Source organism: Notechis scutatus, chromosome 6 (assembly GCF_049901735.1).
Source record: "Notechis scutatus isolate UNSWTSFEM ecotype Mainland chromosome 6, rNotScu1.2, whole genome shotgun sequence".
Taxonomy (NCBI): domain Eukaryota; kingdom Metazoa; phylum Chordata; class Lepidosauria; order Squamata; family Elapidae; genus Notechis; species Notechis scutatus.
Window position 1 is genome coordinate 36,134,266 of NC_142014.1, and position 18,023 is coordinate 36,152,288.

The 18,023-nt window shown below is 42.1% G+C and overlaps 1 protein-coding gene across 14 annotated transcripts in view; it reads right to left on the bottom strand.

Moving 5' to 3' along the window:
* GRIP1 (glutamate receptor interacting protein 1) overlaps nt 1–18,023 on the bottom strand; it is a 324,841-nt gene that overhangs the window by 97,890 nt on the left and 208,928 nt on the right. For all 14 annotated transcript variants that reach the window (XM_087967965.1, XM_087967968.1, XM_087967969.1 and 11 more), the window contains exon 2: nt 13,865–13,945. In XM_087967965.1, the coding sequence (XP_087824091.1) occupies nt 13,865–13,945 (81 nt within the window). The remainder of the gene's footprint in view (nt 1–13,864; nt 13,946–18,023) is intronic.

Below are 18,023 nucleotides of genomic sequence, written 5' to 3' on the forward strand. Positions count from 1 at the left end.
GGTCGGAGAATCCAAAGCGTGGGACATACCCAAGCTAATTGTCCTGAGGGTGGGCCAACTCCTTGTCCCAAGCCCCCATCTCCATGTGAACTCTTCGTAGCACTCTTTTTCCAAAGGATGCTTCTGCTGATGCAAATGTATCCAGTTTACAATTTCTGATGAATGGAAATGGTGATGACCATGTTGCTGCCCTACAGATCTCTTCAATTGAGGCCTGTGTGTTCCATGCCACTGATGTGGCTGCACTCCTGGTTGAATGTGCCATTGTGTTACCCGGCAATTGCAATGATTGGCTTTCATAAGCTTTTGTGATACATGTCTCTTTTTTTTTAAAAAGAAATTTTATTCAATTTTCAACATAAAAACAAAAAGCTCTTTTTATTGGACAACATATTTCCGGGTCATCACTTTTACATACAAATATGACAGTAGTTATACATTCATATATGCATACTTAATTCTATTATTACCTTTTCCATTTCAAACTTTCAGAAAGGAGAGAAACAAACAAATTAATCCTAGTCTCTTACATGAATCTCAATCAAAACATCTTTTCTTTTCATTTCAATTATTTCAAATATAATCCTTTAATATTTATTTTAAAAATAAAAGTAACAATATATGTTTGCCTAATAAAAAAAAGTTACCAATGTCTCTCCTTCCTTTTAATAGTCTGTATTAGCTTATTAATTTAAGTAGCTCTTTAATCTGTCATATTTTCTTTCCATCACACATTCTTTCTATAGATTCCAGATTAATACAAGTTTTAACACAAAAGAAAAAAGTATAGGTTTCCCCCCTTTTACTGCTTGGAGTGTGACACCTCAGTGGTTAAAATATACCTTTATTCCATCATCTTAATTCCCAATAAACCATTATTTTTAAGTAGTTACAATAATCATTACATCTTTTCATTTGGATTCTGCAACATATTTTCCCCTCTTAATTTTATTTCTAATTTCAAAAGAAGTAAAGGGAAAAAAATGACTATTCAATTTCTGGTCACTGATATTAACCTCATTTTTAAACATTTCACATCATTTCAATTTCTTCAATAAGCCTTAACTTTTCTTTTGAGAATAAAAATAAAGATATATATTCATCTAATAAGAGTTATCAGTATCTATCCCTCTTTTAATAATCTATATTACTCTATTTTCTAAGTATTGTTTTTAATTGCAAATATATTCTTGTTACCCCTTGTCACCCTGCAGAATCCCCTTTTTAATTCATCAACCATTATCTCTGAAAAAAACTATTTCTTTTCATCATTTTACTATTTCCGTAGTTCTTTATTTCATGCACCTGTTTCTTACTGCCTCTCTTCCCCCTCTTTTTCCCATATCTTTTCTCATTCTGGTTTATATCCCTCTCTTTCTTGATATCTTTCCCCTTTTCTGCTGGATCTTTCTACCTCTCCTAATTTCACAGGTATTCCCTTTTTTGATTACCTTCTTAAATCTCAACTTTTTAGCCTTCCTTCTTTCCCCTAGTCTTTGTAGTGTTCTTTGTGATAATTGTCTATTTAAGACGGCTTCTCCTTGAATCGACTCCTCCTCCTCTAAAGTTCTTTCTCCTTGTTCTTCAATTGCCATTTCCATTTCTTCCAGCACAGAGCAAAGTGATTCCCCTCTTTCCTGTAGCAGTTCTCTCATATTTTTAAGTTCCATTTTTAATTTGCGAAGAGATATCATCATTACACACTCTTATATTTTGTAATTGTTGAAGTCCACAAAAAACACTTCTACTTTCCTTCTTTCTTCTTCCAGTTTTCTAAAGTTCTCAGTTGTTCCAGCCCATGGTCTATACCAAAAACGTCAATCAATCCCACAATCAGTCTTTCCTTGCTTCTTTCTTTACTCTGGTTCAGCTTTCACTTTCTAAGATTCTTACTTTGTTTCAATATTTCTTTAGTGTTATATCGACACCAGTTCATACAGAAACAGGATGCTTTCCCTTTTGTTTGAGTTTTAAGTTTTTGTCAGAAGACGGCAATCTCCGTTATGCAAAGTCCTCACCTTTTTCCCTTGTTTTTTTATTTAGGGTTTTTCGAAGCTCAATATTCTAGCGCAATCCAGTCTCCAATTTGTAAATGTTATTATTATTATTTTTTGACAATCTTAAGTCCAGCTTTATTTTATGCCAGAAGAATTTCAGAGTTGGCAGCATTATCCATGAGGGAGGACCTCTGTATAGTTCACCCGAATAGGGTAGTATTAAGATTAGACCCGACCTATATCCCAAAGATCAATTCTACGTTCCATAGGGCACAAGAGTTAGTACTACCAGACTTCTGCCCAGAACCGGTCCATAGCCTAGAAAGGAAGTGGCACTCCTTGGATGTTAGGAGAGCTATATGCATTTATATTAAGAGAACAAGGCCCATTAGAAAAACAGAAGCATTGTTTGTTTCATTTAGACTGAGTTCGTTGGGACAAAGGGTTTCGCCGTCTACCATAGACAGATGGATCAAGACATGTATCACAAAAGCTTCCGGGTTGAGCCCTCCTCACTGACGGACCGTAGATTGCGACTGTCCGCAATCGTTGGAGAGCCCCGATCATTACAATTAGGGGCTGAAGCTGCCTTGGAGGGGCGGCGGAGTAAGGGGAAGCTGCAAGCCAGGTTGATGGGAGCCGCATCTCCCCCCCTGGGCTTGGTCTTTTTCCCCCCGAAGACGACTGCAGCGGTGGTTTAAAATGGCCACCCCAAAGAGGAGGACACAGCTGGATTAAGATTTGTGCAGGAGGGAAGAAAGAGGTGGATAACATCTGAACCGGGACAACTGGGCAATACAACTAAACAAAAGTACCCCGGATTAAAGTAACATGGAATTTTTAAGAAAAGAAAAGTGAGGGGCGAAATTACAAAGGGACAGGGGGAAAAAAGAAAATATTTTTGACAGCTAAGCAGGGCTTCGAACCGGGAAAGGAAGAAGCTGGAACTAAAGATTTAACTAAATTGGACAAAAATATTTTGGGAGTAAACAGGCAAACAATAAAGCTGGACTTAAGAATGTCAAAAAATAATAATAATAATAAAGTTTACAAATTGGAGACTGGATTGTGCTGGAATATTGATGTTCAAAAAACCCTAAATAAAAAAATAGGGGGAAAAGGTGAAGACTTTGTATAATGCCACCTTAAAAACTTGAGCTCAAACTTTAACGATCATAAAATATAAGAGTGTGTAATGATTATATCTCTTCACGAATTAAAAATGGAACTTAAAAATATGAGATAATTACTACAGGAAAGAGGAGAATCACTTTGCTCTGTGTTAGAAAAAAAATGGAAATGGCGATTGAAGAACAAGAAGAAAGAGCTTCAGAGGAGGAGGAGTCGATTCAAGGAGAAGACATTTTAAATAGACAATTAACACAAAGAACACTACAAAGTGGGAAAAGAAGGAAGGTTAAAAAGTTGAAATTTAAGAAGGCAATCAAAAGGGGGAATACCTGTGAAGTCAGGAAAGGCAGAAAGACCCAGCAGAAAAGGGGAAAGGAAGATATTAAGAAAGAGAGGGATATAAACTGGAATGAGAAAAGATATGGGGAAAAGAGGGGGAGGAGAAGCAATAAGAAACAGGTGCATGAAATAAAGAAATACAGAAATAGTAAAATGTTGAAAAATTGTTTTTTCAGAGATAATGGTTGATGAATTAAAAAGGGGATTCTGCAGGGTGACAAGGGGTAATAAGAATATTTCTGCAATTAAAAATATTTAGAAAATAGGGTAATATAGATACTGATAACTCTTATTAAAAATCAAGCAGGGAAAATATGCTGCGGAATCCAAATGGAAAGATGTAATGATTATTATTGTAACTTCTTAAAAATAATGGTTTATTGGGAATCAAGATGAGGGAATAAAGGTATATTTTAATCATTGAGGTGTCACACTCAAAACCATAAAAGGGGGGAAACCTATACTTGTGGTTTTTTTTAGTGTTAAAATTTGTATTAATCTAGAATTTATAAAAAGAATGTGTAATGGAAAGGGAATATGACAGACTAAAGAACCAATTAAATTAATAAGTTAATATAGACTATTAAAAGCAAGGAGAGACATTGGTAACTTTTTTATTATTATTAGGCAAACACATATTGTTTATCTTTATTTTTAAAATAAATATTAAAGGATTATATTTGAAATAATTGAAATGAAACAAAAAGATGTTTCTATTGAGATTAATGAAAGAGGCTAGAATTAATGTGCTTGTTTCTCTCCTTACTGCAAATTTGGAATGGAAAAGGTAATGGGCGTTGGTTCTTACCTGATACGCCCTCTCGGCGAGCCGCGAGGAGCATCCAGAGACTGGGATGTGCTTCTGAGTCCTCTTCTTGCAGGCTGAGCTTTAGATGAGGAAACGCTCCGCCCCTCACGTGGTATCGCAGCGTCTCCCCAGTTTTTGCGATAACGAGAAGAGAGGTTATTAATTCTTTCTAATCTACTATTGGCTCCTTGGCTGAAGCAAGATTCCCCACCAGACGGAGAAATTAGGGTGGGGCTGGATGCTCTCGCGGCTCGCCGAGAAGGGCGTATCAGGTAAGAACCAACGCCCATTCTCCTCGAGCCGCTCGGAGCATCCAGAGACTGGGACATACCAAAGCTGGGCTGTCCTACGGGTGGGACTCCGTCTGGCCCGAAGGCCCTCCGGATCACTGATGACCCTCTCAAGACCCGTCGGCCAAAAGAGGCCTCCGCTGAGGCGCGTATCTATTTTATAATGTCTGATAAACAGGGACGGAGAGGACCAGGTGGCTGCCCGACAAATGTCAGCGATGGGGGCTTGTGTGGCCCAGGCCCGAGGTGGCTGCACTTCTGGTGGAATGGGCGGTTATTCCACCCGGAGCGGGCAGAGAATGGGAAAGGTAGCACCTCGCAATAGTAGCCCTGATCCAGCGACTGATGGTGGAAGGAGAAACCTTAAGCCCCAGTGACCTGGGTTGAAAGGATAGGAAGAGGGATTCCGACCTTCGCATGGATTGAGTGCGCTTAATATATACGCAAGGCCCTTCTAACATCTAGGGTGTGCCAGAGGACCTCCCTGCCCCTGGAGGGCCTAGGGCAAAAATTTGTAGAACCAGTTCCTGTGACCTATGGAAGGGAGAGTTAACTTTGGGTAGGAATGTGGGGTCAGGACGAAGGACCACCCGATCAGCGTGGAATACACATAGATCGCTCCTAACTGACAAAGCTGCTATTTCCAAACTCGACGAGCAGAAGTAATAGCTACTAGAAAAACTACCTTAAAGGTGAGAAACTGAAGGGATGAATCCCTCAAAGGTTCGAACGGGAACGTGTGAGAGAAAGCGAGGACCTTGTTGAGGTCCCATGTGGGGAACCTGTGAACAGTGGGAGGGCACAGGTTGGTGGCACCCCTAAGGAAAGATCTAATTCGGGGTGATGAGAAAGGGAACCGTAGTTATCACAGGAGACCACGGTTGAGAGGGCAGAAACTTGTCGTCTCAGGGTGTTAGGTGCGAGCCCCTTACGAAGGCCTTCCTGAAGAAAATCTAGGATCTGAGCCACAGAGGGAGAGGGGATCAACCTGAGACCCGCTACACCACTTGCAGAACCCCTTCCAAGTGGCATCATAAATTCAAATGTAGTGGAAGGTCGCCTAGCGGCCAAAATAGTGTCGATGACTTGACTCGAGAGATTCTCACTAGTCAGACGGATCCGCTCAACCTCCAGACGGATAACTGGAGCCATTGAGGCTCCGGATGCAGAAGGGGCCCCTGAGAGAGGGAGACCCTGTCCGGGGATCCTCCATGGGGCGCTACCGATAAATTGCGGAGATCCGCAAACCACGTCGCCTGGGCCAATAGGGAGCCACCAGGAGAAGGTCTGCCCTCTCCTGAAGAAGTTTCTGTATTACTCTGGGAACTAACGGGAGCGGAGGGAAGGCATATAGGAGCCCTGGGGGCCATGGGCAGCGCAGAGCATTGTGATTCTCCGACCGGTGAGATGGATACCGGGAGAAGAACCGTGGAAGCTGAGTGTTGGACGGGGAGGCGAAGAGATCCACCACCGGAAGGCCGAATATTCTGGACGCTTCCTCGAATAGGGATGGATGGAGACGCCATTCTGCCTGGTCCACCGTGGCCCTGCTCAGCCAGTCCGCCTGAGTATTGTCTACTCCGGAGATGTGTTCGGCTTTTAGTGATAGGAGGTTGGATTCTGCCCAGCGGCAAAGGCGCTCGGCTTCCCTCATTAGCTGGATGGACTGGGTGCCGCCTTGCCTGTTGATATGGGCCTTGGCCGTGGCGTTGTCCGTGAGAATGAGGACGTGATGTTTGCGGATCTGAGGAAAACTGCGCGGGCCAGATGGACAGCGTGAAGCTCTAGCCAATTGATGCTGCACCTTTGCTCGGACGGCGACCATCTGCCCTGTGCCGAGAGGCGAGTCGAGATGGCGCCCCAACCGGACAGGCTTGCGTCCGTAGTGACGGTGAGTCGTTGAGGTTCCGCGAAGAGGTGGCCTCTGTTGATGGCGGATTGGTCCACCATAGAAGAGGCGTGAGGACCCTTGGAGGACCCTGACTCTGGCCTTCGAGTTGCTTCTTCCGGATCGTTGGAGCGGGAGCAGGAACCACTGGAGGGATCTGCTGTGTAGACGGGCCCAGGGAATAATAGAGATGCATGACACCATTTTGCCCAACAATTTAGAGAGGTCCAGTAAGGCCACCCTCCTTGAACGCCTGATCTGTTTGACCAGGGCTTGAATGCTAAGGAACCTCTCCTGGGAGAGGAAAACTCTTTGAGAAACCGAATCAATTATGGCACCCAAGTGGTTGATTCGGGTGGAAGGGGTAAGTTGGCTCTTTTGCCAATTGACTAGAAACCCGTGTGCCTGTAAGGTGGAGAGGGTGACCCTGGTATCCCTGACTGCCTGGGATTTGGACGGGGATAGAATAAGGATATCGTCCAAGTAGCAGTGGAGGCGGACGGGAACGCTCCTGAGATGAGCCGCCAGGGCCGCCAGGACCTTGGTGAAGGTCCGGGGGCCGAGGCCAGTCCAAAGGGAAGGGCCACGTATTGATAATGAAGGCTATTATGACAGAACCTGAGGAATTTGAAATGGGAAGGCCTGATTGGAATATGGAGGTATGCCTCCGAAAGATCTATGGAAGATAACCAGTCTCCCCGCCTGGTGCCTAAAAGAATTGATTGCAAAGTGTGCATTTTGAATCTACGCTGGATAAGGTGACGGTTGAGCCGTTTCAAGTCCAGGATGGCTCTCCAACCCCAGAGTGTTTGGGCACCACAAAGAGATGGGAGTAAAACCCCTTTCCTCTCTGATCCGGAGGGACAGGTTGAATGGCCTGGATGTCAAGAAGATGATGGATGGCTGCATCCATTAGTGCACATTGGAGGGATCCCTTGAGGAGGGGATGGGAAGAAACAATCAGGGAGCGGACCTGAACTCCAGGGCGAGGCCAAACCTGATTGTGTCCCTAACCCATGCATCGGATGTGGATATGTCCCATTGGGCGGCGAAGTGGCTGAGGCGGCCGCCAATGGGGGGAGGAAGAGGCTCTACCTTCTGCGGTAGGGCCTTCCTCCCGATCCCTAAAGGGTCTCTTGTAGCCGCCACCGCGTCTGGATCTGTCGCCCGGGTCCGTGCGGTCCTGGGATCGGAAGGAAGGGGTCTAGGGTATCTGGGCGGGAAGGGGTTGGTAGAAGGGGCGTGAAAGCTCCTCCGAAAGGGCTGAGAGCCCTGGCCTCCGATCTTCGAAAAAGGGAGGGCAGATACTTTCTCTTACTGCGCCCTCGACCAGCAGTGGTTCCAAAGCTGGGCCAAACAGTTTATCTCCCGTAATGGGAGCAGTGGCCAGCTTGACCTTATTCTTTACGTCCGCCTGCCAGTGTTTGAGCCATAGCATGCGTCTAGCCATGACGTGCGACGTGATGGCCCTGGAAGAAAATTTTACCCGACTGGTAAGTGGCGTCAGCCGAGAACTCGGCTGCAGCCACTAACCGCTATATCCTGGTGAGCTCTGAGATTGGAAGCAGGGATGTGGTCCTTGAGCTGACGTAGCCAGCGGATGAGGACCTCGTGAAAAATGAGGCGGCCGTAGCTGATTTAAGATAGGTGAGCCCTGCGTAGCACCTGCTCCGCCCGCCTGTCCTCAGGTTTCAAGGCCTCTAGGGCCTCACTAGGGAGTAGAGGAGGAGGCTAGACCCACAATGGGGTCATCAACCTCCGGGATATTCAGAAGGTTAGACAGAGCCGAATCGAGATTAAAGAATCTCTTGTCTTGGCTAGAGGGAGTGGGAGGGGTCCCTGAGGAGGTAAGTTGCTTCGCTACCAGATCTACGAAGATGGGAGGGATGGGATGACCTCAGCTTCCACCACTGGTTGGGTGAAAATGGAGTCTTCCGGGCCCTCTGGGACAGGGGGGTTTCTGCAGTGGACTGGGAAAGAAGGCCAGAGACATTCTTGGCCTTAAGGAGGAGGGACTTGAACATATGCGGTTTGAACAGCCCCCAAAGGAGGGTTGGTCGGGGAAGGGTCCTCGTCCTCCGACATCTCCCCTCCATGATGTCAGCCTCTAAGAGGGGTTCACTGTAGCGGGAGGATCCCATCCGGGAATCCTCTTCCTCTTCCTGAAATCTCCAAAGTCCCCTTCCTCCTCCACCTGGGCCCCAATCGGAGGAGGGCTGTCCCTCTGAGAGAGTACCTGATCAACTGGGGGACCGGTTGTGGAAGGGATCTGATTGATATCGAGTCGTGCTCGGAGGCTCGCGGAGAGAAGCCTGATCTTGTCATGTGTTGTAGTCCTCTGCTATGCCCTGGCGGATGGCTGATTCCATCCAAGCCCTGATGTGAGGTGGAACCTCGGAGGTAGAGGTTCATCGTGGCGCAGACCAGCGGCTGTGGGTGTAAAGGTGGCTTGGGGGTCCGTCTGGTCGGAGGTCCGGGGTCGGAAGACCTGAGCGAACTGCGCCTAGGTAGGGAAGAGGGGTCTGAGGGAGAGATTGAGCAGAGGTAGAAGGGTTTGGAGGAGGAGGTATTGGCGGCTCGAGCGGGACTCCCTTGACGCCGGTCAAACTCTTTTTCCAACGCTTTGTGGCGCCTTAAGGCGTCACGTTGGGGCTTGAAGGTTCCTTGTCCTGTCTAGAGCCCTTAGGTTCCTTGTCCTGCCTGCGCAAGTAGTGGGACTTTGCCTTAGCCTTCAAAGAAGGACGTTTAGAGGATTGTCGTCTGCCATGTTAGAAACAAATACTAGCAAAGGCGGTTGGCTCGCCCAGATCAGGCCTGGATGAGGCCGGGTGAAGGTGAAGCTGGCCCTCTCCCCTTTTGGAATTTGTTGTGTACAGAGATAACAGTAAGGTATCTAAGAAATATAGTATGTACAGAAAAATAATTTGTAATTCTTCCTTTTCCTTTTGATTGATTTTTATCTTTATTATGCTTTTGTACCAAATGTATATACAGGTTATCCGTATATATTTATATATCTACGAAAAATATTATTGTACAAAAATTATTATTATTATTATTATTATTATTATTATTATTATTATTATTATTATTATTATTATTATTATTATTATTATTATTATTATTATTATTAAGTATATATATATATATAGATAGATTTCTTTCTTTTTTTTTTTTTAAACAGTAACCGTAACAGTGAGAACTTCGTATATCTCAGTACAGGCCAATCAGTCAAATAAACACCTGAGGCCTATGGTAGAAGAAAGAGCCTCTGGCAGCAGGCCTCCAGACAAGAAAAATAAAACCGGAGGGGGGCTGCAACCGCCCCAGCGGGCTGCGGGAGGCCAACAAGTAATAAAAGAGCCAGCCAGGTGGAAGAAATGGGCAGCTAAGCTTTGACCCAAGGCCTGGGGCTCCAATTCACCGCAGCTAAAGAATTTCAAAATGGCGCCCGACCACGATGCGGAGCCAAAATGGCGGCCATAAGCTGAACCGTCGGGACGCCTTCGGGACGGAAAGGAGGGCTTTGCTGGTCAGCTCAGCGCCTAGGGCCCTAGGGCGATGACCCTCCCGATCGGTGTTTAAGGTGGGGGGAATCCAGCAGTAAAAAACGCGTGCCACGAGGCAACGCGGAGGCAGCGGCGATCTGATAAGGGGGGGGGTCGCGCTATCGCGCTGCAGCCGCAGCTTTGCCCCCAAGGACGGGGAAAATTTTCCCTTAAGTCCAGACCCTTTGCGCAGGAGGAGGAAGGAAGGCAAACCTTATCAAGACGAGAGGGTTGTAATAGGAAAGAAATGTGCGATCAGCCAAGGAGCTCTCTGAAAACACAGCCTGACTCTTCGTGGCTGAGCAAAAGACTGGGGAGGCGCTGCGCGATACCACGTGAGGGGCGGAGCGTTTCCTCATCTAAAGCTCAGCCTGCAAGAAGAGGACTCAGAAGCACATCCCAGTCTCTGGATGCTCCGAGCGGCTCGAGGAGAATAATAGAATTAAGTATGCATATATGAATGTATAATTGCTGTCATATTTGTATGTAAAGGTGATGACCCGGAAATATGTTGTCCACTAAAAAGAGATTTTTGTTTTTAATGTAAAAAACTGAATAAAATTTGTTTAAAAAAAAAAGAACAGAGAGTAATCACATAAATATACATGTAGTTTGCTTATGAAATACCTTGAGCAACTTATCTAACTAGTTGAATATGCAATGCAACAAATGTTGTTATTGTTCTATTATTCAAAGGAAACGTTAGCAAGAATGCATATAATAAGTAAAAAAGAATTTCATAAGTGTGGCTAGAAAAGTGTTTGGCAGAATGAGAATGAGCACAATATTGGGCAAGGAGGATTGCAGATTTTTGCTCTCCTGCAGCAGTGAGAAATGTAAAATGTGGAAAAGTTTAATTATATGTGGAATAGTTTGCCCCCGGGAGTTGTGGGAGCATCATCACTTGAGACTTTCAAGAAGAGATTGGACTGCCATTTGTCAGAAATGGTGTAGGGTCTCCCGCTTTGCGGGGGTTGGACTAGATGACCGACAAGGTCCCTTCCAACTCTGATTATCTGTTAAAATTTGTTAAATCAACCTTTTGGACCTCAGGGACCACCAAATTCATAATTTTAAATCCCGCGGACCACTAATATGAATCTAGCATGCCACTCACTGAAGTGCCTGGACTCCCACTGACAAGATGGGGTCCTTCGGGCACTTAGCATGGTTGCCTGTTTATGTGGAGTACATGTCAAATTAAAGTAAAATCATGCAGCCTGAAATTTGCCTATCTGCAACAACAATTATCATAAACAAGGAGGACTCTTAATATCTTTTTTCCCCTGAAGCAAATGTAATAAACAGTATAGATTTTAACATACAAATTATAAAATGCTAAGTTTTAATTCACATGTTTTTTTTTATCTAGGTCCAATTAAGAACTATTAAACTGATCATTTTGGTAGGCCTACCAGTTAATGCCACTTTAAATTATCTGAAGATGTTTTGTTATGCTTGCTGCAGTCCAATCTTTTCCTTGTTCTACAAATAATAAAGGATTACAATATATAGTTTAGAAAGCCAACTTGGTATGTTTGTTACGGCATCAGGCTGGAAACTGACTATGAATTATACTCCCTTCTCAAGAATGAAGCCAACTGGGTAAACTTGAGCCAGGCTGTCTCTCTCAGCCTTAGAAAACATCGCAAAGCCCTTCTGAAAAACCCTGCCATTTTCTTGGCAGGGTTTTTCAGAAGGGGTTTGCAATGCTTTCTAAGGCTGAGACTTGTCTAAGCAGTTGCCAGGAGTCAACACCAGTGGTGAAATGCTACCGGTTTGTCCCAGTTCAGCCGAACCGATAGTTTAAAAAAAGTTCCAATGATCAGCTGAGAGGAGAAAAAAGAGAAAAGCGCAGGATCAGCCCTCCCACCCACCCCTGCGCTTTTCTCGTCTTTATCCTCTTAGCTGATTGGTGCTGCAGGTCTCAGATGGTATAGGGAAAGTTGCATGTGCACAAAGTGCACGATCAGCGAACCAGTAGGAAAACTGGTAGAAACCCACCACTGGTCAACACTGTCTTGATAGCACACACACAAACCCCAAGATATATTCAAGTGTCATCATAAACCTTCACACACAGATGGTAGGAAAGAAGTATGTCTTATATGCATTACTTGAAGAAGTCAGCACCGTATAGTGTTTCTTAGGGATCAGATGTATGAAAGTGAAATCTTGATGTATTCCTCATAGAATATTTTTAAAAAGTTAAAATACTCTTATAATAGATAAGATTATATATTTTCATTAGAAATAGCAATATTTTTATTATTACCACATTCCATACAAGGCTATGAGATTAAATTTTCAAAAAAGTAGACATAATTATGTTAGGCAAAATAGTTACAACTGGAACAAAAATTCCAGTATCATTTCCCAATTTAATTCAGACTAGCAGCTTAAATAAGGAGAACTCTCCTAAATATGCAGTGTTTTATGTGTTAATATTCACTGACAATTGGATAACATTCTTCTGATAAATTCTATTCAAACTGAAAACAATCCCATTTAATGAAGAAGGGGAATTTACCAAATTTGCAGATGATACTAAGCTGTCTGGAATAGCTAACACCAAGAAGATAGGCTCAAGATCCAGATGGACCTTGACAGACTAGAAGAACACTGGGCCGTATCTAACAAAATGGAATTCAATGTAGAGAAAAGTAAAGTCCTACACTTAGGGCAAGAAAAAAAAAAAAAAAGAGGGGGGGAGAAAAGGGGGGGGAAAAGGGGGGGGGGGGGGGGGTGGGGGGGGTGTTGGGGGACAACGATTTAGGGGGGGGGGGGTGGGGGGGGGGATAAAAAAAGCTAATGCAATCCTAAATTGTATTAAGTTGTGGGAGCATATCACTTGAGACTTTCAAGAAGAGATTGGACTGCCATTTGTCAGAAATGGTGTAGGGTCTCCTGCTTGGGCAGGGGGTTGGACTAGAGGACCTATAAGGTCCCTTCCAACTCTGATTATCTGTTATCTGTTAAATCCACAATTATATTACATGCCTGTCTTGCTTTTACACTTCATGTCCATCAATTAAATTTGATGGTGCTTTCAGGTTCCATTATTTTCATTGATTTTTATAGCTCTGTAACTTTCATAATGTGTGTGTGTGTGTGTGTGTGTGTGTGTGTGAGTGTGTGAAACCAAAAGATATATGTGATTAAAACCAATGCAATTGAATCATGTGGAAGCTTTATCCTCTGTTTTCACTAGTTTTTTATTCTCTTGAATCTATTTTCACTGGACTTTAATCAACTAAAATTCTCCATGTATTAATTTTTCTTTAATGTAAATGTTCCTATGATCCTGGTTATTTTAAGTCCAGAAAAGTTTGCCTGCCTTTTATATATCTGAAACCTAGTTTTACACACAAACACAAACACACACAAACATGATTCAAAGCAGCTAACTATGAAATTCAGTACAAAAAATATAATTACAACCTTATCACTACTTAAAACTCATTTAATAAGAACCCCATCCTTAAACTTCAGATTGGAACCTTACTTTTCAAAAGATCAGTTCAAATGGCAAACACTAATTTGGGTAAAAAAATAATAGAGATAGAATGCCCCTTGGTTTCCCCACTGACTTTTCTTGTAAAAAGCTGGCAGGAGGTATTAGAAATGATAATCATATAACCATGGCTGACTGTAGTGGCACAGCAACACTGAAGCAGCACAACTTTACCAAATTTCAGTCCTCCAGGTGTCATGGGTTGCAGATTTTGGACTATTTTTTTAAGTTAGCTCATTTTAGGTGCATTGATGCCAAAATTGTTGCTCTGGGATACACCATTTCACCTATTTGAAAGTTACAAAAAATCAAACAGACATGCAAATTTTAGTAGTATATAGTGGTATACCTGGAATGCTCTGTCTTCTTATAGCTAGTGCTCCATCGGGTGGCTTTGACTGGTTTGCAGATTTAGTATATGGACTGTCATCTGAAACAAAGAAAACACTGACAATTTCATTTTCAAGGCTTGGCATATTCGATTGGCAATCTCTATTCACTGGATGCAACACTGTTGAAGATCATTACAACATATTTTTACTTGAAGTCAAAAGGTCATCAAACTATATGTTCCAACAACAACTCCAAAAACAAAACAAAAAAGCAGATTACCCATATCAATAAGGAAACTTCAATCCAAAAGAGATCACTCTGGCGGAAAAACAAATCTGGTCACGTTGCTAATTTCAAAAACCGATATAAAAATTTATGCCACCAGATAAAGACCGAATGCACCAATTACCACATTAAACAAGAGGAAAACCTTCTAAGCACCAATTCCACCCGTGCTTTTTACAATTTTGTAAACAACAAACTAAAGACTCAAGGTCCATCCCTCCCTTGATAGGACCTGATGGTAAAGACTGCAGCGACGACACCATTAAAGCCAACATCTTTAACACATTCTTCGGCTCAGTGTTTGTAAACAGTAATGGATCATGCCCAATGTTTCCTAGCCGTACCACAGACAACAATAATGATCTAATACATATCGATTTTACAGTAGACAACGTTGAAAAAGCACTACGCAACCTAAAACCATCTCTATCTATTGGACCGGATGGAATATGTGCCTACTTCTTAAGAAAACTATCCGCTGCCATAGCCAAACCTCTAAGCATAATCTTTGAAAGATCTTTCAGAACCAGCTCCTTGCCCAACCTATGGTTACAAGCCACAGTCATTCCCATCTTCAAAAAGGAGACCAAGCCTAGTTGAAAATTACAGACCAATCTTCTTATGCTCGTCACCTGTAAAGTCATGGAATCAATTATTAACCAATCCATCATCCTCCATTTAGAGACAAACAACCTACTCTCCAATAAACAATTTGGTTTCAGAAAAAAACTATCCTGTAATCTGCAACTCTTACACTGCAAAAACATATGGACTAATCAACTCGACCAGGGCAAAGCAATAGACGCAATCTACATAGACTTCTGCAAAGCCTTTGATTCAGTGGTACACGACAAACTACTCCTAAAATAAAATCTTATGGTATCTCTGGACAACTGAATAACTGGATAGAAGCATTCCTGTCAAACAGACAACAAATGGTCAAAATTGGGAACGCCCTATCAAATCAGTACCTGTCAATAGTGGTGTTCCCCAAGGCAGTGTTCTAGGACCAACTCTCTTCATAATCTACATAAGCGACCTTTGTGATCATATCAAGAGCAATTGCGTTCTCTTTGCTGATGATGTAAAGCTGTTCAATACCACAGACAATACTACTACCCTTCAAAAGATCTAGACTATGTATCTGAATGGTCTAACATATGGCAACTCCAAATCTCAACAAATAAATGCTCTGTCTTACATATTGGTAAAAAAAATCAGAAAATAAAATACAAGCTGAATAGTCAAGATCTTGTTGATGACCCAAGCTCTGTAAAGGACCTGGGAATACTCACCTCTAATGATCTAAGTGCTAGAGCTCACTGCAACTACATAGCCAAAAAGGCATTAAGAGTTGTTAACCTAATCCTACATTGCTTTTTCTCTGGTAATATCTCACTACTAACCAGAGCATACAAAACATTGCTAGACCAATACTCGAATACAGTTCATCAGTCTGGAATCCTTATCACGTATGTGATATTAACACAATTGAGAAAGTCCAGAAGTATTTCACAAGAAGAGTTCTCCACTCTTCTACCCGTTATAGAATACCTTACGCCACCAGACTCGAAATTCTAAAACTAGAAAACCTCGAATTACGCCGTCTTCGGTCCGACTTAAGCATGGTATATAAAATCATACATTGCAATGTCCTACCTGTCAATGAATACTTCAGCTTTAACCATAACAACACAAGAGCACACAACAGATACAAACTCAAAGTAAACCACACCAAACTTGATTGCAGGAAATCGACTTCAGCAATAGAGTGGTCAATGTCTGGAATACTCTACCCGACTCTGTTGTCTCTTCCCCAAACCCCAAAAACTTTAACCTTAGACTGTCTACTATTGACCTCACCCCTTTCCTAAGAGGTCTGTAGGGGCGTGCATAAAGCGCACCAACGTGCCTACCGTCCCTGTCCTATTGTTTCTCTTATTCTTTTATTTTTCTTATATGTACCCATTTCATATATTCACAACTATGTATACACTTGTACTTATTATCTTGTAAACAATTGACAAATCAAATAAAATAAAATAAATAAATATTTTTCAGCTGAAATCCTCAATTATTGTATTATATTGTTGCTGAACAGGGACAAGAAAGAAAAAAATGTTGAATGTTAATAGAACATTCTGAAGCAGCTTTTAACATACTATAAAATATTTACACAGAAGGCCTATTAGTTACTATTTGCATATTTACGTGTTTTAAGAAAAATGGGTGAGAATCTCAGAGAATAAGATTATTTCAGATCTTCTAACAAGACGCTACAAATAATAATAACAATAGGAATATATTTATTTTAAAAATTACAAAACCCTTGGAAATGTAACTTTTCCCTTTTCTGTTTAAAGCCTTGGAATTCTTTTGGAAATCACTTCAAAGTAGCAAAGCCATTATGGAAATTAGCTTAATTATTATAGAGCTGTATCCATTTATCACTTTTCCTCCCCATTCTTATGGAAAAGGTTTCTCGTCTTACAAGGAGACAAAATTATTAGATATCTGCAACTGGGCCCTCAGCCAAGAGATGCCAAGACCTCAAAGTAATCTACATACAAAATTACACAAGAATGGGAGAATACATAAAGTCATGAATAAATAATTTATTACTACTACTGCAAAAGGGCATCCTTTAGTTAAGAGGGAAAAATGCTCTCCACCTGCAGAGGCTAGCTCCTTAAAGTCATCCTAGAATGAAGTTTCTTCTTACTAAATGAAGATATCAGTAAGTCATATAGTATGAAGGATCTGCATTTGATTATTCATTATCATAGCAATGGGAATGACTTTCTTCACATCCCTGTTCCAGAAAATACCATGCCTGGATTCTGTTACCTGTCTTTTTGAGGAACTGGCACAAGTTCATTGATATGAAACAGTGACATTGCTTTTGTTGTGAATTATGTACAATTGAACACATGATGCACTTGGAGATTTGCCTCAAATAAGTCTTTCCCTATTGCTGTTCAATTGTTAAGTGCAGAAAAACAAGAGTCCAGTCAGTTCAAATGAATACAGGTTTATTGCATGCTAATGCTCTCTACAGATTCTTGTAGAGGACATTAGCATACAATAAAACTATATTCTCACTACTAATGGTCAAAGCAAATTGGTGGCAGATAAGAGTCAATAGAATTCAAGGTGGGCTGGACTTTGATTTCTTGTGGATGTGAAGGGACTCAAACTGATGACACATTTGTCCCTTCTTTTGGTCAGATCATCTCCTATAGCAACACATACCTAATGTGTAATGTTTTATTAGTGTTATACATTGATATATATCATAGAACCCATAAACTTTGAAATTCTTCCATACCACTGGGAGCAAACATTCTGATAAGTCATATAGTGGGTTGTTAAGTTTGGCTTAAACACCCATGTCTGACATATTGTATAGATCTCACTTAGCAACCACAGTTGGGACTGGCAAATCCATTGCTAAGCCCTGTGATAAGTGAAAAATCATGAGGCAATGGACATACAGCATCACTTCTCATACAGTTTTTAAGCAAGTCATCGTGGTCATTAAGGCATTACAGGGTCACAACTTATTATTTTACTTCTGTGCCAGTGGTGGGATTCAATTTTTTTTTTACTACTGGTTCTGTGAGCATGGCAGGGGAAGGATACTGTAAAATCTCCAGTCAGAGGTGGTTTTGGCTGCTTCTTTGAACTACTCAAAATTTCTGCTACGGGTTCTCCAGAACTGGTCAGAACCTGCTGAATACCACCTCTGTTCTGTGCTCTGCCTTGTTGGAAGCCAACTGTGAAGCACAAGAATAGTAATCATGTTACCATTGGATTCTATGATAGTAGTAAGTGGAAGAATTGGTTGTGAAGGTTTTTAAAAATTAACTTTATCATAACTTTGAATGATC